The 23,241-nt window shown below is 38.8% G+C and overlaps 1 protein-coding gene across 1 annotated transcript in view; it reads right to left on the bottom strand.

The window, feature by feature from the left end:
• The window catches only part of cntfr (ciliary neurotrophic factor receptor), a 224,117-nt gene that overhangs the window by 108,952 nt on the left and 91,924 nt on the right, over window positions 1-23,241 (bottom strand). The window contains exon 3 of the mRNA XM_073829745.1: window positions 4,278-4,511. Coding sequence (XP_073685846.1) covers window positions 4,278-4,511 — 234 coding nt within the window. The remainder of the gene's footprint in view (window positions 1-4,277; window positions 4,512-23,241) is intronic.

Below are 23,241 nucleotides of genomic sequence, written 5' to 3'. Positions count from 1 at the left end.
GCAGTCGCATTTAAGCAGCTTAGCTGTGGATCTTGTTAATTCTCTAAGATTTTTCAATTTTACTAAATTTGCCGCAACTGTTTGCAGGGTGGGAATGCAGACTGGGATATTTGTCCTGATTTCTTGCACTGAGAAATTATGCAAACTTAAAACAGGCCACATCTCAAAATCCAATCCATTCTTTTGCATATGAACAAAAACATTTGTCACTAGTTCCATTTCAACGTGACTTTAACATCTTGGTCTTGCTACTTGCTAGAAGAGATGGGAACAAAGATGTGATTCAGCTAAAACTTGATTTAGCCCTGACTTTTCAAAAAATGTGGCTGATATAGGTTTGAGTCCAGTTTGCAATGTTTACTGATCTCCTGTTTCCTGCTATACGAGTCCACACTAAAACCAGAAATGCTGAACAGCAGAACAGAATCATTGACAGTGGTTTACTCACCCTCAAGCTACCCTATGACTTTCTTCTTTCAGACAAATCTGAGCTATATTTATAAAAAAAAAAAAAAAAAGATTTATAATGGCAGTGAATGGGTGTTGAGATTGTTAAGTCCAATAAAGTGCATCCATCCATCATTAAAAAGTACTCCATACAGCTCCAGGGGGTTAATAAAGGCCTTCTGAAGTGAACTAATGTGTTTGTCTAAGAAAAATATCCATATTTAAAACGTTATAAACCAAAATTTCTAGCTTCCACTAACTGTTCACGAAAGAGTGGGGAATATGCATGTCTCGAGAGAACGAGTTTTGTTTACAGCAAAGGAAAACCAGTCTCCTTTTGGCTCATATTGAAATCCTCTGATTTTTCTTTATAAATTTTTGTTTTGTCCTTCTAATTCATGACTAGTGTTTGTTTTGCGCTTCTGCATTCGTAACTGTGTTCGCCTAGGTCCTACATCATCCACTAGAACACCACCATGTACAACAGTTAGCAGAAGCTAAAGAGTATGGTTTATGAAGTTTCAAATTAGGGCTGCCCTTGATTAAAGATTTTTTTGTTGTTGTTTGTTTTAACCATTAGTCAACCTTTGGTCGCACATTAATTAATAAACCATATAAATCATAATAATGAGCCTTTATTTGTCTACACAGCCTATAATAAAAACTCAAGCGCACACAAAACTTGCCACAGCGCACCGACAAGTATAATACTTATGAATGTGCCAGGGAAAGAGAATGGAGACTGCATTAACGTTTTAATAATTTATTGATAAACTAGCACTTTCTTTGTTTTCGGTTTAAGAGATGAAGTCGGTGACACATGTAATAGTGGATGCACATGTTTCATACGGTTTACATAATCTGACAATATCTGTTTTCTATTTGAATTGGTCCATTTAAAAGTAGACATTTAGCTCTCTCTCTCTCTCTCTCTATATATATATATATATATATATATATTTTTTTTTTTTTTTCATGTCTGTAAGGCAAGTAGCATTATACACAGTTTTAAAGTTTTGCGTTCAAGTTTACAGAGACCAAGACGACAGAAAGCACATCCTGTCTGCTTACATTATTTTACAAAAGTACAAAGTTTTGTTGCTATTCTGAGTGCACACACTTAGTCTTTACAGTTTCGAAAGATGTATTACTTTTATTTGTATGATCAAAAATGACAGAGTATTTTAAGAGCAAGTGACCGCACCGGCGCCTCAATCTGTCATGCACAAAGCATCAATTCGCTTTCGGAAGGCCTTTATTAAGCCCTTAGAGCCATGTGGAGTACCTTTTTTGATGGATGGATGCACTTTATTGGACTTCAAAATCTCAACATCCATTCACTACCATTATAAAACTTAGAAGAGCCAGGACATTTTTTTAATAAAAGTGGCTTAGGGGAGAGTAATTTTCATTTTTGGTTGAAGTATCCCTTTAATATACAATTGAACCACAAGGATTACATTGTGGGCAGAGCAACCTAGTACAATGCTTGAATCAACCGTGGGTATGATCAAAACCATCATAATTATCAAGGAAACCATAACTTATTTCCTATGGTTTGTCTGTGAAAGTTAACCTACAAGCTGTTTTGGTTATGACAGACCACTAAAGACTGTTTAGAGAAACTACAGGAATCCTTGTAAATGGACAGAGCTGATTCTTCCCCTCTAATTCCTGGCAAGCGTTCCTGTCACAGAAAGGCAGAGTGTTTGACGTACTTGCGGAGGGGCCTCTCCCTGTCTGTGGGATTGGGACCATGCCATTCTCATTCAGGCACTTAGATGCAGAACTTATCTTGTTAGCTGAGCCGGCTTGCCCGTGACCCAGCCGCTGTGAGAGAGAAACTGCGGCCGCACGGCCACCAACCCGCCGGGCCTAAGCTTACAATCTGTTTCTGTGCAGCAGAGTCACACAATGAAACACTGTTCTCACCTCCGCTTGGTTAAAGAATTTAGCAGATTTAACGGCAGAAAAGATCCTGTAGCTCACTTAAAATGATGTGGGTCACAGTGTGCTGACTTTTTGTGCTAGACTACACTGATGTAGTAGGTGAAGTATGTGGTTACGAAATCTGATCACAGGAGATGCATTTAGGATGTTACTACCAGGTGTAAATGACAATCTGTCTCGGCTGCTCACTTGTGTTTAGATCACCTGGAACAGATGTTAATTCCAGAAGTAAACATTGGAGACACATGTAGGATCAGTGTCTTAAAGGGATGTAAATTCTGTCATCATTTACTCAGCACCGCATCCTTCCCAACCCTGTATGAAAGCGATTCAGGCTTGGAATGACATTGGCTCTTTAACAAAAGTCTAAATTTGCTCTCCATTTATGAGAAACAATGGAGTTATTAAATACATTTAGTTTGCAAAGACAGAGTAAAAGAAACAAAGCGGAAATCTGCTGTAGTTTTTGCCGAAGAAATCTGTAATCATGCTCTCTGAAATTTTGCATTATTAAAGCATGTAAAATGAAATTCCTTCAGAGGAGATTTTTAGCAATCATCTAAAAAAAATCCAATAATCTCACTTACATTTTGTTCAAGTCATTTTCAGGAGCAGTGGAAGTACACAGAGGCGGGTGATGAAGCACATTCCTCATCATGTTCTCATAAGAGGACTCATCTCCACTTTTCCCCTCTTCATTCGTCTAATTTGATTAGTCAATGAAATTGCTGTCAGGCGGCGTTACGGGTAGCATCTTGTCACATAATATTGATTATGGTGCTTTGCAGTGTAGCAGTTCATAATTTAGCTTTGGGGCTATCTGAGAGTTGAGGATCTAAGTGTAAGATCACATAAACCATGTCGGCCACCTATGTTTTACATTTTTATTAGATGCAAAGCCTATCCGAAGACATTTAATATAATACATATTACTATTTTGGAGATTTTTAATTTGTAATTTTCATTTTTTTGTACTTTAGTACCAAGCTTATACTAAAATAATAAAGTGTAATCAGGGCTCAAAACAAGGTTTTCTTAAAAAAACAACAACAAGAAAAACAGAATCTGAATTTATAGTTAAAAAAATAAATAAATAAATATATAAAATGTAAAAATAAAATAAAAAAATCATTAAAAAAGCCTGGAAATTATACAGTTCCAAATATTTCCCAAACAATCATACTTTTGGCAAAAAAATAAACAATTCAAACAAATTGAAACCAAACAAAGGCGATATTAAACCAAACATTTATATTTTCAAAACATTGAAATGGATGTACAAGATTAACATATGCAAGTTTTTAAGTCTTAATGTAACACTGATTTGTAAAACATATTCGTAAACTGGACAGAAACTCTTATTTTTGAGCCCTGGTACTAATACCAGTCTTTCTACAGTACATGGGGGCCACTCATGAGTCCTACCAAATGACCCTGTTGTATAGCGCACATCTGGACGTCTACTATCTCCTCTCCCATCACGTTGTGTGTCCTCATAAAAAATATCTAGCAAGACAAATTAATCCAGTTGACAAACAGATAAGACATAAAACTTGCACCCCAGTGACTCCCACACAGATAGAAGCAGCTGTTTGCTGAAGAAGACAAGGTTTGGGATCAGGGGCCGGAGGAGAACCGAGTAGCGGTCGGGGTCATACAATGACGTTTGTTGTTAATAATTAGACTCTTCAAATACACAGAGGAGACACCCAAACAAGAGATTACTGGCCTCTATGAGATGACCGGGTAGCAAGTGGCGGAAACCAGCGCAGTGCTTGTTTAGAAAGAGAAGTGTCGGGGTAAACACTGTGCAGGGTTATTCGGAGTTCTGGGAGGGATGTAAAATTAAAAAAAAATTAGGATAAACAGATGCTACTTACGTCCAACGCGGAGATTGATCTGGTCGCGCCGCTGGCCGTCTGGGTTTTGAAAGCAGCTGTACAGGCCATTGCTACTCATGTTCACTTCCATCAGGATGAGCCGTGGTCCTTCTTCCCGACGACGGGCCTTCACGTCCGTACCATTCACCTTCCATGTTACCGAGGCGTCGTTGTCCAGCGAGCCGCACTGCATAGTAACATCACTTCCTATCCTTTCATACTGAATCCTGGCACCTGAGGAAACAACAGATGACAGTCAACATCATGACAATTATAATGCTTACTTTTTCCAGTCCTACTTTACATTAGGTGGCCTTAGCTACTATGTAGTTACAGTACATCCACAAATAAGTACAATGCAACTATTGTGTTATTGTGTCTTGCAAAACACTTTTGCTGCTATTGAGGTGGGATATGAGTAAGGTTAGGATCAGGTTTGTTGGTATAAGTACAGCCGTGGCCAAAAGTTTTGAGAATTACATAAATATTGGAAATTGGAAAAGTTGCTGCTTAAGTTTTTATAATAGCAATTTGCATATACTCCAGAATGTTATGAAGAGTGATCAGATTAATTGCATAGTCCTTCTTTGCCATGAAAATTAACTTAATCCCCAAAAAAACTTTCCACTAAATTTCATTGCTGTCATTAAAGGACCTGCTGAGATCATTTCAGTAATTGTCTTGTTAACTCAGGTGAGAATGTTGACGAGCACAAGGCTGGAGATCATCATGTCAGGCTGATTGGGTTAGAATGGCAGACTTGACATGTTAAAAGGAGGGTGATGCTTGAAATCATTGTTCTTCCATTGTTAACCATGGTAACCCGCAAAGAAACGCGTGCAGCCATCATTGCGTTGCATAAAAATGGCTTCACAGGCAAGGATATTGTGGCTACTAAGATTGCACCTAAATCAACAATTTATAGGATCATCAAAAACTTCAAGGAAAGAGGTTCAATTCTTGTTAAGAAGGCTTCAGGGCGTCCAAGAAAGTCCAGCAAGCGCCAGGATCGTCTCCTAAAGAGGAATCAGCTGCGGGATCGGAGTGTCACCAGTGCAGAGCTTGCTCAGGAATGGCAGCAGGCAGGTGTGAGCGCATCTGCACGCACAGTGAGGCGAAGACCTTTGGAAGATGGCCTGGTGTCAAGAAGGGCAGCAAAGAAGCCACTTCTTTCCAAAAAAAAAAACAAACATCAGGGACAGATTGATCTTCTGCAAAAAGTATGGCGAATGGACTGCTGAGGACTGGGGCAAAGTCATATTCTCCGATGAAGCCTCTTTCCGATTGTTTGGGGCATCTGGAAAAAGGCTTGTCCGGAGAAGAAAAGGTGAGCGCTACCATCATTCCTGTGTCATGCCAACAGTAAAGCATCCTGAGACCATTCATGTGTGGGGTTGCTTCTCATCCAAGGGAGTGGGCTCACTCACAATTTTGCCTAAAAACACAGCCATGAATAAAGAACGGTACCAAAACACCCTCCAACAGCAACTTCTTCCAACAATCCAACAACAGTTTGGTGAAGAACAATGCATTTTCCAGCACGATGGAGCACCATGCCATAAGGCAAAAGTGATAACTAAGTGGCTCGGGGACCAGAACGTTGACATTTTGGGTCCATGGCCTGGAAACTCCCCAAATCTTAATCCCATTGAGAACTTGTGGTCAATCCTCAAGAGGCGGATGGACAAACAAAAACCCACTAATTCTGACAAACTCCAAGAAGTGATTAAGAAAGAATGGGTTGCTATCAGTCAGGATTTGGCCCAGAAGTTGATTGAGAGCATGCCCAGTTGAACTGCAGAGGTCCTGAAAAAGAAGGGCCAAAACTGCAAATACTGACTCTTTGCATAAATGTCATGTAATTGTCGATAAAAGCCTTTGAAACGTATGAAGTGCTTGTAATTATATTTCAGTACATCACAGAAACAACTGAAACAAAGACCTAAAAGCAGTTTAGCAGCAAACTTTGTGAAAACTAATATTTGTGTCATTCTCAAAACTTTTGGCCACGACTGTAGGTTTAAGAGTGGGTTTCGTTGTAAGGGAGGCGTCAACAGTGTAATTAGAGGTTCAAACGTGGAGCGCTAAAAACCCTATTGTAATTTTTTAGAATGGCCAAGGATCAGCAATCTCCACGTAAAACTGATCATGCAGAACAAACCGTAACTCATAGAGACTTCAAACTTGGTATGGCAGTACTCACACACCGACAACGTCACCAAAGCTCATCCCAATTGGCCTGATTGGGGTGCTACAGCGAAGAAAGGAACTAAATCACTCACAACTCCTAAACATCAGGTCACAGCCTCAAATGTCTTATGTCGTTATAAGCCTTGGCTCACGCCGGACTAAACGCCTCAGATTCGATCGTGAGACGGGTGAAATTTTCAGGTATTTTAGATTGTTTAAAAAACATACTTTTCCTAGGTTTTTTATCCGATCAGAAGCAAACCAGTGCAGGAAGGTTCTCTGGAGAGAGAATATTTATCAAATAATTATCATAAAAAATGGTCTTGGTCCAAAGGGCCACAAGTGTCTATAAGGACATTTGCGTTGCTCAAAAAAAAAAAAAAAAAAATGGCCACCATTGGTTAACGGAGGTAGATCAGAACGAAACTTGGAGGGCTTTTTTGACTCATGGCCCTAAAGGTCTGTGAGAAATTAGAATATTGCATTTTTCAAAGGAGTAAACGATTGTGCATTGCTGATATTTTTCACACATACATACATACACATACATTCCAGACAACTTTGCCTCTAGAACTATTGCTGCCAATCAAATTGTTTGTTAAATGATTGAGAAGATGTAAATAACCTACTTTTGTGAACTAGCCCTAGGTTCTTCGCTCAATCCGGACAAAAAAAAAAAAAAAAACCCTGCGGTTAAATTCTCTGGACTCTCTAGGTCAATAATTATCAAAAAAAATGTTGAAATTTACCCTTTGGGAAGCTATACCAGGTTCGTTTAGAAACGGTGCCTGTCCGAATTCATCCAAATTTCTATAAAGCCTAAAGGAAAACTCAAAAGTTCACAAATCCTGGTGAGCACATGCGACAGATGATTCTAAACAAGCAAGCAAAGTTTTCGGACCACAGCTGGAGCTATAACAATTATAACTGTTAAAAACATAATATTTCTATGGTAAATTACCTGGATTTGCCAAAAAGTGGTTACAAGCTTGCTAAATAATATATTTTTAAATGCCTTAAAGCACTTGAACCCCAGTAATTGCTGCTTGTAGCTATATAATTGTAAATTTACTTACAGACATTCATTACAGATGTAATTACATGCAGTGTTTTTTTTTTTTTTTTTTTTTTTTAAAACATGCATGTACACGCTAAGTGCATTGTATCAAATGATTATGACACAGTAGTTAAGGCCACCTAATATAAAGTGGGACCCAGGATTATATAAGATTGTGTATTATTTTCTATGAATGAATATGAATATGAAATCAAATATCTAATACAATTGGCTTTTGGTTTGCCTCTGATGAGAAAACAGCAGGGCTGTTTATTTTTCTCTGTACAATCAGTTCAGTCATTATTGCGTTTTACACAGGAAAAAGGAAGATGTAGTTGTTTTCTTACAGAATCTTTTTAACACCCCAAGGCGTGTTGTTATGGGCTCTGACATCAAACGGAAATATTTTTTTTTCATGTCGCAACCACGAGCAATGCCCTATAGATGTCCGCCGTCATGCGACAGCTGCGACAATGAAAGAAACATAAGAAAAAGTAGGTGCAGAATGCACAAACAGGCTAACAAACAGAACTCTGAGAACACATCAATGCTCCTCTTTGACTTTCATTACGGCGTCGTGACTCCCACAATGCACAGAGGTCGGAAAAAGCAATTTCTCTTTCTTCCACTGACCTGACTAACTACCCCTGTAGCTTAATCCACACGCTCTGGGCAAACCAAATCCATGAATTTTACATTTACTCCAATGTCAAATTGCTGTAATACAGCAGTGTTGAGGACCGGAAAACGAAAGGCTGTTCAAAAAAGGATGGCGACAGCGGCGACTGTCAAAGAAACACAGAAATGCCAATTAGAATCGATTCTTGCCTACAAATTTCCTGCTTACAGAAAGCATGTTTTTATCTTTTCAGATAATAACCTATAAGCTTAAAGGCAATGACGGAATTGTAGAAAAATATATTAATATCTTGGAGATAGGAACTTAGCACCAAGGAAACTTTCTCTACTTTCTTAATTTGTAATAGAAGATCTTTTTGAATAAGTTCTGTATCACTTTTGTTCGTTTTAGCCCAAAGAAAAATCTCAGGTCACCTTGTACTGCAAACAAACTTGAATGTCTGTTGATTTCATCATCCTGATTATCATTCTATAGATTCTTTTCTACTTTAAAATTAAGGGTGATTATATTCTCTTTGCTTTAAACTAACATGTAATGCATCGCATGCAATCGTCCTGTTTTAAATTCAACACAACTCCCCCTACACACTATCATTTCTTTGAACCAATTTAATTGTGTCCATTGACCAAACATAATTATCATTCTCAAACACATGTTAGATATCAAAAAAGAAGGTTAAACGCCTGAATTCAGGCTGAACTTCTCAAAAGCCCATTTTATAGCTCTATTTTTTTAGAAAACCCTCTGAAGACAGTTCTTTGTGGGGAATCTCAGTTGTGTAAGGCTGTGAAATATCTCCTCTCCAAATATCTTTAACAGGGGAGTCATTGCTTTGCCCTCTGCCTTGTTCCTTTTGAGGATTCTCATTAAGGGGTTGTCTCTCACTTGTCGGCCCACTTTTGCCAGAGCGTGTTGTTACGGAGCATCAAATAAATCCATTTCTTGTTTCCTGCCTGCTTATCTGTTGAAGCAGTGGGCAGGCGGCGATAGGACATGTAAACGGTGACGCATTGGCACGGCACAACAAAGCCCAGGAACAATTGCTCATATCTGCAACCTCTTGATAGCTCAGAATACCTAATTCCCATTATGTAATTAGCAGGTACTTCTTTTATGGCCATATCAGATTTGCTTTCTTTCCATGTGTTCACATGGTGGCATATTATCTTTAGGACAGGAAATTATGGCCAAACAGCATCAAGTTGGATTCCATGAGCCAAAAAACTTCCATCCATGCATGTTGCAAGGGCGATGAGTTTGAAGGTCCCATTAGGAATAGGATGGAAGGGAAATATGCTTGGAGTTTAAAGAAGTAGTCAAACTGACACTTGATAATGTAGATGTAAACTGGCCGCAGAGGTTAGCGGAGGCGTCATGTAGAGATGAGAGGAGAGGGACTTTACACCCACATGGAAGTGCTAAAGGTTTATGAGCAGGACATATGCAGTGTTGCTTGTGGAGGGAATTCTAGACCGGCCAACAGAGGACCGGATGGACTACAGCTAGCACTCCTGGCTAGATGAGGAACAGCTGTCCTTCCGAAACATGCGGCAAATGGACAAAGCCGTTAATTGGCTGTGCAAACAGAAGCTGTCTGTGTAATTGAGTGTCCTTTGTTCTCAAACACTCAGAGAAAGGGCCATGAATGAGAGTACAGTGCATATTTATACCCTTATTACCAATATGAAAGCAATGAAACGGTCACACTTTACTTAAGGGTCCAGTTCTCACTATTAACTATGACTTTTGCCTCAGTAAACTTCTAATTACTGCTTATTAATAGTTAGGTAGTTGCTGAGTTTAGGTATTGGGTAAGGTTAGGGATGTAGAGTATGGTCATGCAAAATAAGGCATTAATAGGCCTATAAGCTAATAAACAGCCAATATGCTAGTAATATGCATGCTAATAAGCAACTAGTTTAAAAGAACTGGTCCCTATGGAAGCCTGCTTCCACTACTGAATTTTTCTCTCACAATTCTGACTTCTTTTTTTTAAATTCTGAGGTTACATCTCCAGTTCTCGCTTTTTTTTTTTTTTTTTTTTTTTTTGAATTGCATTATCAAACCTTTTTTTTTTTTTCAGAATTGCAGAATTGTGATATTGAAATATGAACTCAGTTCAGAATTTTTTCTCAGAATTGCATGGTATAAACTCAGAATCGTAAAGTTAGAATTGCAAGATATGAACTCACAGTCCTGGCTTTTTTTCTGAGAATTGTGAGATATAAACACAGTTCAGATTTTTTTTTTTCTCGCAGTCAGAATTGTGAGATTAAATTCCTGAGGACATATCAGTCTTTTTTCCCCTCAGAACTGTAATTTTAAGTTTATATGTCACAATTCTGAAAAGAAAAGTCAGAATAGCTAGATATAAACTCGAATTTACAAGAAAAATAGTCTGTATTGCAATGTTTCATCTTTTATCTATTTAATGCAATTGCATTAAAAACCTTTTTTTTCAGAATTGTGAGATATACACTCAGTTCTGACTTTTTTCTCAGAATTACGTGATATAAACTCACAGTTCTGACTTTTTTCCCTAGAATTGCGTGATAAAAATGAGCAGTTACAAGTTGTAAAGTCAGAATTGAAAGATAAACTCACAATTCTGAAAACATTTCAGCCTTATTTCCTCTCAGAACTGTAATTTTGAGTTCATATGTCACAATTCTGAGAGAAAACGTCAGAATTGCTAGATACAAACTGGAAATTGCGAGAAAAAAAAGTCATAATTGCGAGATACAAAAACGCATTTGCAAGAAAATTTGTTTGTATTGTGATTTTTTATCTTTGCAATTTTGACTTTATTTATTGCAATTGCATTATAAAAGCTTTTTTTCTCAATCCTGACTTTTTTTCTGAGAATTGCATGATAAAAACTCACAGTTGCAAGTTATAAAGTCAGTACTGCATGAAATAAACTTTTAATTGCGCATTGTTCAGTCAGAAAAACTTGCAATTCTGAGAATATATTATAGAATATATTATACTTGTTTCCTCTCAGAACTGTAATTTTGAGATTAATTCTGAGAGAAAAAATCAGAATTGCTAGATATAAACTTGAAACAGTTGTAAACAGTTGAAACAGTTGTAAACAGTTGTAATTGTGTGATACAAACTCGGATTTGCAAAAAAAAAAAATAGTATTGTGATTTTTTATCTTTGCAATTCTGACTTTATTTCTTGCAATTGCACTATAAAAACTTTTTTTCTTGAATTATGAGATATACACTCAGTTCTGATTTTTTCCCCTCAGAATTGCATGATATAAACTCACAGTCCTGCTTTTTATTCTCAGAATTGCATGATATAAACTCACAGTCCTGACATTTTTTTAGAATTGCAAAATATAAACTCACAGTTCTGACTTTGTCTCAGAATTGCATGAATTAAAATCACAGTTGCAAGTTATAAAGTCAGTACTGCATAAAATAAACCTTTAATTGCCACAGTAAACCAGTAGACATACTGTAGTGTTTGAGATACTGGTGCCCAGTATGAAATGCCAGTATGCTGCTGTCCGACGAGGACTGTTAACTAACATTATTCAAAAATTTTAATCAGTAAAGAGCTTTCAAGGACTGATTCTTAAAATTAGTTTCTCCCAATTATGAATATTTGATTCTATCCTTGATTTCATTGCATTAGTATGCGTTCAGAGCTGCCAGAGTTTACAAGGACTCACTGCACAGTAGCCATGCCTCCAGGCTGCGGGTGGGCCGGGCAGAACTGCGGCATATGGAAGTTTTCCCTCCCTGGCTGATATTGTATTGTAACACAGAGGGATTTTCACACAAACAAAGGTCATGAAATGCTACATAGTCTGGAAAGGTCAATAGGATTAGAAAGTATCAGATTGATACTACATGGATCAGACAGCTTCATCATTGGGCTCCTGGGCTTAGGTGCTCTACACTGGGAATGTGGGTTTGGCTACTTGGTTTATTTTCTTACACTTGTCGGGGGGGATGCTTGCTTACTCGTAGCCACTGGCGCTGTTCCTCATTTTCTCTCTCCTCCCAGACCTCCCGTGATGCACCACATGCTTCAAAGGGTCTAGCTGAAGACCAACACTCTTTCTACAAGTTTCGCTTTAGCTTGTGACCTACGAAAACACCCTAATGGGTGTATACTTAGCATACTAAGTAAAATGAATTACTATCTTATTTATTTTTAGAGATGGAACTGTTGCTCAAGCCATCTTCGAAGCCAACTTTCAATCCTTGCACACAATTTACAGAATTACTGCTGGAGCCACGTTTAATGTCATTGTAAAATTGCGCCCACCATACCAATATCATAAAATGACCTTTGATGGTTGCATTTCTTGAGGAAAAAAACATAAACAGCCCACTAAGAATATTATAATGCATACATACATGCATTCTGCTTTTAGTATCATGTCTAACAATGTCCTTCAAATGAAATAAAATCACCAATGTATGTCTGTTCCAGGGATTCTGCAAAGCATGGTTGTGTACAGCTATGATTTATGTGTAATGTTTACATAATATCTCTTTATATAACATTTATATAATAACTTTAATAGTCGGAAGGAAAACTGAGTAGGATGTGGGCAATGCACTGGCCTGTGCAGGTGTGTGTTTATAGAAAAATGATTCAGACCATTAAAATAGTCGTATTACCAGATTCCTTGCACCATTTTATGATTTCTTCTTAAATAATGTCTTATTATTTGGCCAATTCATTGCACAATGGAACTTTTGATAAAAACTCAGTCTCACTTTGTTTACCCGGACACATGAGCAGCCTGCCAGAGGAGATGGAACAGGATGTACAACTCAACAGCCCCTTGTGATGGAGAGCAGCATGAGGCAACACTCCAATGCAAATCGGCACCAGAGGAGATTAAAGCACCCCATCCCACTCCCACCCAAAGCCCTAATACACAAAGGCAACCCTGATTGAACTGGATCCTAATCTCAGAAATGCACTCCACAGCAATAGCACCCCCTCTCTTCATTTGCTAATACACAGGAACATACATCCTTTGCATTCCACATGTGGAGCTGAAGTCGAGCTGCTGCTGACAGGCTGTGTAGATATATGGAGTCGAGCTTGCTGTGCTCGTGTCATTGATTTGGTGCAAGGTTGGGAATTTCGGGAATCGCGTAGTGGGTAGATTGTGTATCTCAGAATCTGAGCTACACTAGCTCTGTCAGCATCAGACTATTGCAGCAACTGGTCCATACAGAATGTTACCATGGTGGTGGTGATGCTATGCTGTGATTATCGTGATTGCAAAGTATGCAGGGAGCTGGTCTAGTCTTTCACCGTGTCCCAACCAACCGGGTGTTTCCAGAATCGGGTATTTATGCTTTTATGCAAAAGCCAATTAGAACATACTTAATGTTTAATGCTGCGTTTCATTCAGAGTTGGATGGGGGATATCTCTCCTTACATACTTCCAATCATAGAGGCATTCCAATGACTGATGGAGGTGCCAATGTTTTCGAAAAATTACGTACATGGAAAAAAACTAGCAAAGCTACTGTTAGCTTGTCCGGTAACCAAGTGTTTGTTCTAAATTTGGCGTTTTACACAACAACTATCTGCAAATATTTGGCTAAAAAAACTGAGGGATATATTTGGTTTGTTAAAGGATTAGGTCACTTCCAGAAAAAAAATGTACTCACTCCCATGCCATCTGACATCTTTCATCAGTCAAAAAGAAATGAAGGTTTTTGAGCAAAACATTCCAGGATTTTTCTCCATATAGTGGACGTCAATGGAAGCCAATGGGTTGAAGGTCAAAAGTGATTCAATGTAGCTTCAAAGTGCTCTACACAATCCCAGCCAGAAATAAGGGTCTTATTTATCCAAAATATATATACTTTTTAACCACACTAACTCTGTGATGTGCATCCAGGACTTCACGTATTACTTAATCAAGTAAGAAATGTCGCACGCGGTTACTTCTTTGTCTCTGTACTTCGGTTCAAAAAGGTAGGGGAGGGCGCAAAAAAACCTTAGTTTCTTTTTGACTGAAGACAGAAAGATGTGAACATCTTGGATGACATGGGGGTGAGTAAATTATCAGGGAATTTTTTTATTCTGGAAGTGAACTAATCCTTTAAGTGTGTACATCCACAAGGTTATCGGTATGTTTGTATGATGCCCAAATTCTGATCAACACATTCCATTACTTGATGCTTGGAAGATGACATTTGAGTTACCACTCTTCCAGCTTAGAAAGTGTTGGAAGTTTACCAGCAACCAAATATTTGTTCTACATGTTTTACAAACTCTTTAAAAAAAGACGAATAAATTCATTTGATTTTCCAATCAGTTTCCAAGTTGGAGTTCCAAGTTTAAATGAGGTCCTTTTGTATTTTTCCAAGTGGGAAGTTGAAAATTCTGTCTATCCAGGGCTGTCTTTGTTGGAATTTTGGACCAATAAGGTTTTGCAGAAGTGGTGCAACTAAAAGCAACTTTCTAAAAACAAACTGATGGCAAATTCCACTTGTTGCAGACATAGCTTGAGAAATGTGACTAATTGCTTGTCGCTTTATTACGTTGCTTCATGTCAGGGAACTCCATATATAACTTCTGTAAAGATCAAGGCTTGGCCTTTTAGATGAAGAATAACAAAATATGCTGAACACCGCAGTGTAGCTAGGATTTCAAAGGATGGGTTTTCCTGCAAGCCAAAAATTATTCTCTTCAACTCTCCAAAAAGCAGAGTGTACAGTAAGTTCACAACGTAAAAACATACGTGTTTATAAACCAGGCTTCATTCATATTTAAAGGATGACCAAGGGCCAAGATATTCCAGAGTCCTCTGGTAACAAGCCAGATCAAAAAGCATTCAAAAATCAACTGACAGTGTTCTGGAGTCTTCAGGTAAGTCACAGAGGCTTTCTTATAGTGCCACTGGCATGTTTTAAAGTCCTCTAGCTTATAAATATTTGTATACTCAGACTAACAACTGATGTGGCTCAAAAAAAAAGTGTGGCAGTACATTTTGAAATGAATTTCAAGAGCACTTTGCTGCCTGGTGACTCTGCAATTATTTTCTAATTCATTCCTAGTATGAAGTAGATGGCATGAACCTGCTGCATTGGCCCCAGGCCCTTGGAGAAAACATGCTGTTTTACCCAGATTACTTGCACATTTATTCCTCAGCTCTGCTTTGAATGAGGGAATTGCGTGGCCTTGCCGGTGGAATGTAAACATCCCGTGGCAGGCCTGTGTCTGCGGCCCCCTGTCCTCATCAGAAGGAGGGATGGAAATCTGCCTGCTGCACGCCGCCCTCTCTTACCACATCTCCACCGGCACACATGTCCTCCAGCACTGATCACAGATGAGCCGTGCAAAATGAAGAGCAAACATACCTGGATGTCATTACAAAGCACTCCCATCGTTTACAGGAAGTACACTGAGGCCTAAAACCAACAATCGCTCTATCCCTGTTCCCATTCCCCTTGCAGGGTGGCAGCAGGAGGGAGAGGGAAGGAACGAGCTCTGGTAGGGGTCAGAAAGAATCCTGCCGTTCCTTTTTTACGTCTGTTTTGACAGCCACTCAGAGCACCAACAATGCTTGGCGTAATTCGTCTCCATTTGCTCAGCCGTTGTTATCGTTTCCCCCAATCAATCCCAATGCAAAGGGTCTTTTGAGACGTTGATGTGTATATGTCGAAAGGGGAAATTCTTGCGACTGGAATTTGATGACTTGGTGCAAAGTATGTACTCTGATTTGAAAATCTTGCTATGCTGAAGGGAACACAATGCTTTTCTGAGAGGATACCGGTGTCTTGGCCAGAGTAGCACTTTTAGATCATTTATCATGTCAGGCCTAGGCATGTCTCCGAAAGAAAGATAAATCATTCTTCTGATGAGAAAAATCACTTTGACCGGGGTTTACAAGATCTCTCTGGACCAGAGGACGAAATGCCCTCTGGTGAACCACCATCAAGAATATTCTTACATTTCCCCAGACAATAAGAGATGACTAAACTAAAAATTGTCACAGTTGAGTAGCCACCAGGTTGTGTGAACAATTACTTCACTAGTCAATCTTAAGGACAACCGGTTTAATTAGTCTGATTTAGGGTCACGTTTACCCCCGTAACACCCATCAGATGCATTCCTTCGAAAGAGCTAGGTGAATGGGCAATATAACCAAACTCCACTATCACACTGTCATAGAGCACACAAAAATGGTTATGCTTAATGATGAGAATATTGTTCAGAGTAGGCGATCTGAAGTCCCATGGTAATTGTTGAAAAGGGTGAATTTGTAACAAAACCACTGCTTTGATGATGTAGAAAGTTAAAGGGGATGAAATTAAAGTCCCAACTTCTCAGAGGAAGTTTCAGGATGCTGATAGTTTCAGAGCGTGTCTGTACTGCAAATGCAGCAACACTGGATGTTTGCAGCATAAAGACTGACTTTGATTATCATCAAAGAGATCCAGTTTTGCTCACCTACTGCATAAACACAGCATAACTGTTATGATTAGATTGTTAGCTTGCTAACAAACAGCACACTTCCCAAAATCCAGATAAATGTAATAGTTGACCTCAGTATTCAGAACTGTTGTGCTTAAAATCTGCTACCAATTTCTTGATTTATGGTCTTTGCAATATTATCTTACCCGTTATATTCTCACACTTGAGGGAGGTCTGTCGATTGTCAGTTGACAACTTATGTGACGCAAAGCTATCTCGATCCAAAACTTACACCTTCACAGCATCTCTACTACAGGTTCTCTAGAGAGAGCAGTTGAGGTAACTGGGCTTGTGGAGTGACAGCAGACAGGAAACTGCAGCTGTTTGCGAAGGGATGCTCTCGTTTGCGAAGGGTACATGTTCTGGCAGGCCAACAGGCTCTTCTCTGACAAGCCTGCTTTCTATTCCACATTTTTACTCCCCATGAGAAAACCTTTCATAACACCGTCTCATGTTCTTGTGTTTTCTTGTACTTCTCCCTTATCTGTCCTACCTCCATTCCCATTTACTTTTCCTCCGTTGTATCCATCTCTTTCATGTCTTTCTTTTAACAGCCCTCCCTAAACTCACACCCTGGGTTGGAGCCTCTCACTGCAGCTGCCGTGACTTCATCCAAATTCTCCTGTTACCTCAGGGTAATCCCAGCGTGATTGCCCCGCTTAGTGGCCCTTCTTGCTCCCACAGGTGGCACGCTACTCACCAGACGCTGCCACTTCGAGGAAAACAACGTGCGAGGCTTGTTTGGATAACACTCTAGGATAATCTGTCTGGAAAGGGAGGGTCTGTTCGTGAGTGTCGCTGGAATAACAGGTCCGTTTGAAGAATAGAACATTTGGGTGGTTCCTCCAGCTACTAGGAACATAACACCAGAGATATTTCCAGTGGAGTAAGGTCAGGGGTGTCAAACTGAGTTCCTGGAGGTTCCACACATACCATGGAGTACCATACCATACACATACCAAGCCTAAAGGACTTGATGGATCAGGTGCCATTTAATTAGGGTTGAATCTAAACTCTGCAGAGCTGTAGAACCAGGAACTCAGTTTGACACTCCTGTTGTAGAGGTAGAACATGTGATGCAGGGCCAATGTCCTGCAGAGTTTAGCTCCAACCCTGAAAAAAAACCTCACCTGTTTGTAGTCTTAAGGTGTTGTTCACATTTGTCATGTTTGGTTTGAATAAAGCGATTGCTCTGTTAGTGCGGTTCATTTGAGTTAGTGTGAACGCCATCCGAACCCTGGTGCGCACCAAACAAGCAGAGACTGCTAGAAAGATGAGTTTCGGTCCACTTCCAAGTGAACTCTGGTGCGGTTTGAATGAAATACAAACGCAACACGGACCAAATACTTCTAAACGAACCAAAAACAGGAAGTAATGACAAGATGCAACGCTATGCGACATGATTTCACACAGGAAACAAGCGGTGCATCCAAAACAAAATGAGCAGAGGGCAAACATGGAGTAACGAGGCAGTGCCTTTTATGACCTCTTTGTAAGTTTGCAGGTAGTGAAAATAAAATCATATACAAGCAACAATAAGCGCGCTTCATGTATTCGACTTAAAGGTATTTTGATGTCATACACCCGCAGCGCCGCTTTAAGTCGAACACACCTTATCCTTTTGTTTGGAGTGTCCGTGAGTTCCATCACAAAATATACGTCATTCAAACCGACCAATTAGGTTGTGAACGTCTCACTATGCCTTTAGGTTCAGTATCTTTAGGTTTGCTGTCAAAAACGCCAGTGTGAACGCTAAGTGGACCAGGACCAAATGTATTATTTTCCTTTTTGGTCCGGACCAAATGGACCAAACGAACCGAACTACAAGTGTGAACACACCCTTAGTGATCTTGAAGATCTTAAATAGCTTGTTCAGGTGTGTTTGATCAGGATTGGAGCTAAACTCTGCAGGATAGCGGCACTCCAGGACTGATGCTGCCTATCCCTAGTGTGATGGATTGTGCTGACCTTCCATTAGTGTTAGATGTTACCTTGCATTATCTTGCACGCACTTTTCCAGCAAGTCCGACCACGTCATAAGTAACACATGACTAGCTCACCTGAGTTTTGAGTTCCTCATGTTTTCACTTTGAACTCAATGGGTTCTGAATAGAGAACCCCTTGCTTTTTATGTTTGTCAGGAATAGAGAAATCCAAGTATGGCCAAGTGCACAGGTGTCCAATCTTGGACCTGGAAGACCAAGTCCTGGAAGTACTGCAGAGTTGAGTTCCAACTTGCCCTAACACACTTCCCTGAAGGTTTCTTAAGAGGTGTTGTTTGGTGCTACTTTACAAAATCAACAAGGTGCATATAAGGAAAAAAAAAAAAAAAAAAAAAAAAAAAAAAAAAAAAAACATTGACTGGCTGGTTAAATTGGGGCTGGACCTAAACTCTGCAGGACAGTGGACTTTCAGAAGCAGGAATGGGCACCCTAGATAAGTGCAACACATGGGCCATATTTTATGATATGCACCAGAGGTATCTAAACCTCATGGGGGGAAATGTTCTTCACATTTTCAGAAATGTCTCAGTCTGCTTCTCTCTTCTTTTGGGTAAATATTCGCTACATTTTAAGTTTTGTTTTGAGTTTCTGCTTTAAAGGCCACCAGACAGCTGCTAAACCACACAGGAAATTAAAACTTATTGCAAGCATTAGTTTTTTGAAACAACCATTCCACTCCAATGTTTGCTTCTTCGTGCACAACCCGAGCACACACACACACCGAGGCCTGGAATCGAAGAGGGCAATCTATCAGTAGATTTACCACCACTGCCACACATGCAAACGGAGACATTAGATCATGTACAGTAATTGCACTAATATTATGACTGCGTATACAGTCATGGCATTTATGGTGATATTAAAGGGTAATTATCTTTGCACAATTTATCTCAAAGTACACTTTATTTCCATACTAAATTGCAGTTCAAGGAGCGAAGCCTCAGAGTGATGGCATGTTTAACCAACAGGGATGGTTTTTTTTTTATGCACGGCACATCTCCTGATGAGCATAATTCAAGTAACATTCATTAATTGTGATGACATTCATAAATACAACATAAAAGATATTAATATGCACTTGACATAGAATGTGACCTTCAGAGGCTCATTTAGAAGCTGCTAATTGTGCACACTTAGCAAAAGCTATATCATTTATCAGCCTGGAGGAGAGCTATTGACCTCTAAAGTTCTATTGCAATGCATCGTAAAACAGGTTTTGCATCTGTATCATAGCAGAGAAAAAAAAACTATTTGTTGTATATTGGTGACTCTGAGTTGGAAGAGTGGCGAGAGCTGATAACAAAGGTTAATACTAACAACCGTGAATTTCCCGACCCAATTGCTCCAACACACACCTCTCCGAGAGTATGTGCAGAGGGAGGCATGAAGATTAATGCCCAGACTTTGCCGTTTGACATATGTGGGCTCTCTGTTCCTTTGCGTACGCCAATACTCTCTTTTCAAGCTAGGCCTCACGCAAACACAATGCTAGCTTCACTTTGATGAATTAGCATGACTAGATGGAAATGGAAAACAAACGCTAAGGTAAGGGGACTGCTCTTTAGTGTCTTTAGAGGAGAACACACCTATAACTGAAAGTGCACAAAAACGTGAGTTACAAAGACAGTGAGGGTGCATTGTACAACTATCAACACAACATCTGATGAGCTACTCTGAGTTTCTATGCTTGTGGGTGTAGTGAATGGAGCATGATACATCCACTGCAGCCTGAAACAGATGGCATGCATACTTTTGTTGTCATCATTTGGGTCAATGGGTTCAATACCAGTCACTAAGGAATGCCATAGTGACTGGTATAGGGGCTAATGCTGAACAAGCAGATGCACTCAGTTGAATAGAGAAAGAATATCTGGCTGTATAATGCAAAAAAATAATAATAATAATTTGAGAAAACTCAAGAAAACTTTGTTTATACTCAACACTACTTTACAGCATATGTTCAGACTTGCCCTGCTGGAAATATCACAACTTCAGGCTGATTTGTAGTACTGAAATTAAAACCATGCTCTTAATAGAAAAGGTGCATTCAAGTCATTCCATGTATTTTTTAATAAATTAAGGCAATTAAGGCAAAACAATGAGTTGTGTCATTGACACATTACCACACCTGCATACGCTTTCAGAATCCACTCTGCAAGAGCGCTCACTTTTACACACCATGCACAATGTGCAAGCTGCAACCCACATGTTATTCTCCAGTGAATCCACTTGTCAGCAGCTTTTATCCTCAACGGACCACAAATAGCATTTTTTTCTTAATAATGCATTATAAGACAATAAAAGTCTAGCACTTTCATCAAGTTCAGCATCGAGTTACGGCTGTCTCGCATAACTAATTCGATGATATACTTGGGGAACAAAGCGCAAAGCTCTAAGTCGTTTAGGGAATGTTTTTGTCACCGTCAACATCTTTTGAAGGATTAATGAAGGGCAGACATAGAAAGTATCACCAGACGGATCACAAATGCTTCATTTAATGTGCTCAGCTTAATGAGCTCAACAGCAGAGACGGAAACGATAGAAACGTGTGAAAAACAGAAGTAACAGTTAGAGTCACTCACAGGGTATCGTCAGCTATTTTCACACTCAGTTTGATTGTTTGTTTCCATCTTTACAGTACGTTTGCATCATCATTGTGAGGACCATCATGAATAGTGTCAGCTGTACACCACTGTTTGGAAGTAAGAATTCAGATGGAGAAGATGCCATCTTCACTGTTTTATTCATGTCTTTGTCCCTTTGCTTTTATGACCAACACAAACACACAATCGCACTTGCATCAGTCGGCTGTGGATACGTTGGCTGAAAAATACATAGCAGTAAACGCCAACAATACATTGTATGGGTCAAAATTATTATTTTTTTAATGCCAAAAATCATTAGGATATTAAATAAAGATCATGTTCCATGAAGATATTTTGTAAATTTCCTACCGTAAAAATATCAGTCAGATTCCAGATTTTCAAATAGCTGTATCTCAGCCAAATATTGTCTAGATCTATATTTAATCTCAATTAAAAAAAAATAAAAATCTACCTCAGACATGTTTTCCACTTACAAAAGTAACAGAAACATTTAACTTGATACTGAAAAACTGTTGCTGAATCAGAGAATTTAACAGATTAAATTTAACAGATCAAATCTGATCAATCTCTAAAGTCGTTTTGTAATGAAATTTAAATCAGAAAGTGTATTAAAACTGTCATTTAGGTATTTTGATAAAACAAAAAAAAAGTATTTGTATATGCAGAAACCAAATTCAATGAATGCTAAAAAATAAATAATTAAAAAAGCCATAAAAATAAATGTTACCAATATCTGTCTAGATGCTTTTATTCAGTCAATTGTCAATCTTTAGGAAACATATGGGTCGGACGAAAAGTGTACTCAAAACTTTCACATATTTGCCTAATTTTGTATCCAACAAAATCACCTTAATTAAATATGCCACTGTTTTCAATTGGATTTTGTTGCAGTTTCCTGGAGTTTCAAATCTCTCACATCAAAAAGGCTTGGGCCCACATCAAACGCTGCGGAGTGAAATTGCTTTTAGTCTGTTCTGCTTACAAATATGGCTTGTACAGTGTCACCTTTAATAATGAATGAATATTGAAATGAATATTGAACATACCGCCGAGGTATTGTTTCTTTGTTTTCCATCCGCAGACGGAACAAGCGGAACAATACTTGTTGAAACTGTTCAACTTAGCAGGTGCATTAAAAATTCAGGAAATCAAATTCACAGCATGATTCACATCATGATGCACAGCTTGAGTCACTGCAGAAGACATTTCTGAAGTCTTTGTCAGGGGTGACTGACTAAATTTATATTTAAAGCAGGCACTGTACTAATATAAACAAAGTTGTGATTGAACTCTAGATGGCACAGGCCAATAGGTTCCAGATTCATATGATATAATCACATTATTATTCACATGGCACAGCTGACTGGTTTTCTTTTACATTAGCAGCCAATGAGCTTGCTGCTCAAAAAAAAAAAAAAAAAGAATGTATCAGAAACCCTCCACCTCCCCAGCTCCACCTGTATAGATCTGCTATGAGGTTACAGCTGAGGTCAAAAGTTTGCATCCCCCTTTCAGAATCTGCAAAATGTTATTTTACCAAAATAAGAGGGATCATACAAAATGCATGTTATTGTTTATTTATTTAACCTTAATACACAATTCCACATTAAATATGTTCACATATAGTCCACATAAGAAAATAATAGTTGAATTTATAAAAATGACCCTGTTCATAAGTTTACATCCCCTTGATTCTTAATACAGTGTTGTTACCTGAATGATCCACAGCTGTGCTTTTGTTTAGTGATAGCTGTTCATGAATCCCTTGTTTGTCCTGAACAGATGAACTGCCTTCTGTTCTTTAGAAAAAATATTTCAGGTCCCACAAATTCTTTGGTTTTCCAGAATTTTTGTGTATTTGAACCCTTGCCAAAAATGACTATATGATTTTGAGATCCATCTTTTCACACTGAGGACAACTGAGAGACTCTTATGCAGCTATTACAGATGCTTCAAATGCTCACTGATGTTCCAGAAGTAAACATCATGCATTAAG

The sequence above is a fragment of the Garra rufa genome, chromosome 23 (assembly GCF_049309525.1).
Source record: "Garra rufa chromosome 23, GarRuf1.0, whole genome shotgun sequence".
In the NCBI taxonomy this organism is placed as follows: Eukaryota; Metazoa; Chordata; class Actinopteri; order Cypriniformes; family Cyprinidae; genus Garra; species Garra rufa.
This window is presented reverse-complemented; position numbering and strand designations above follow the sequence as displayed.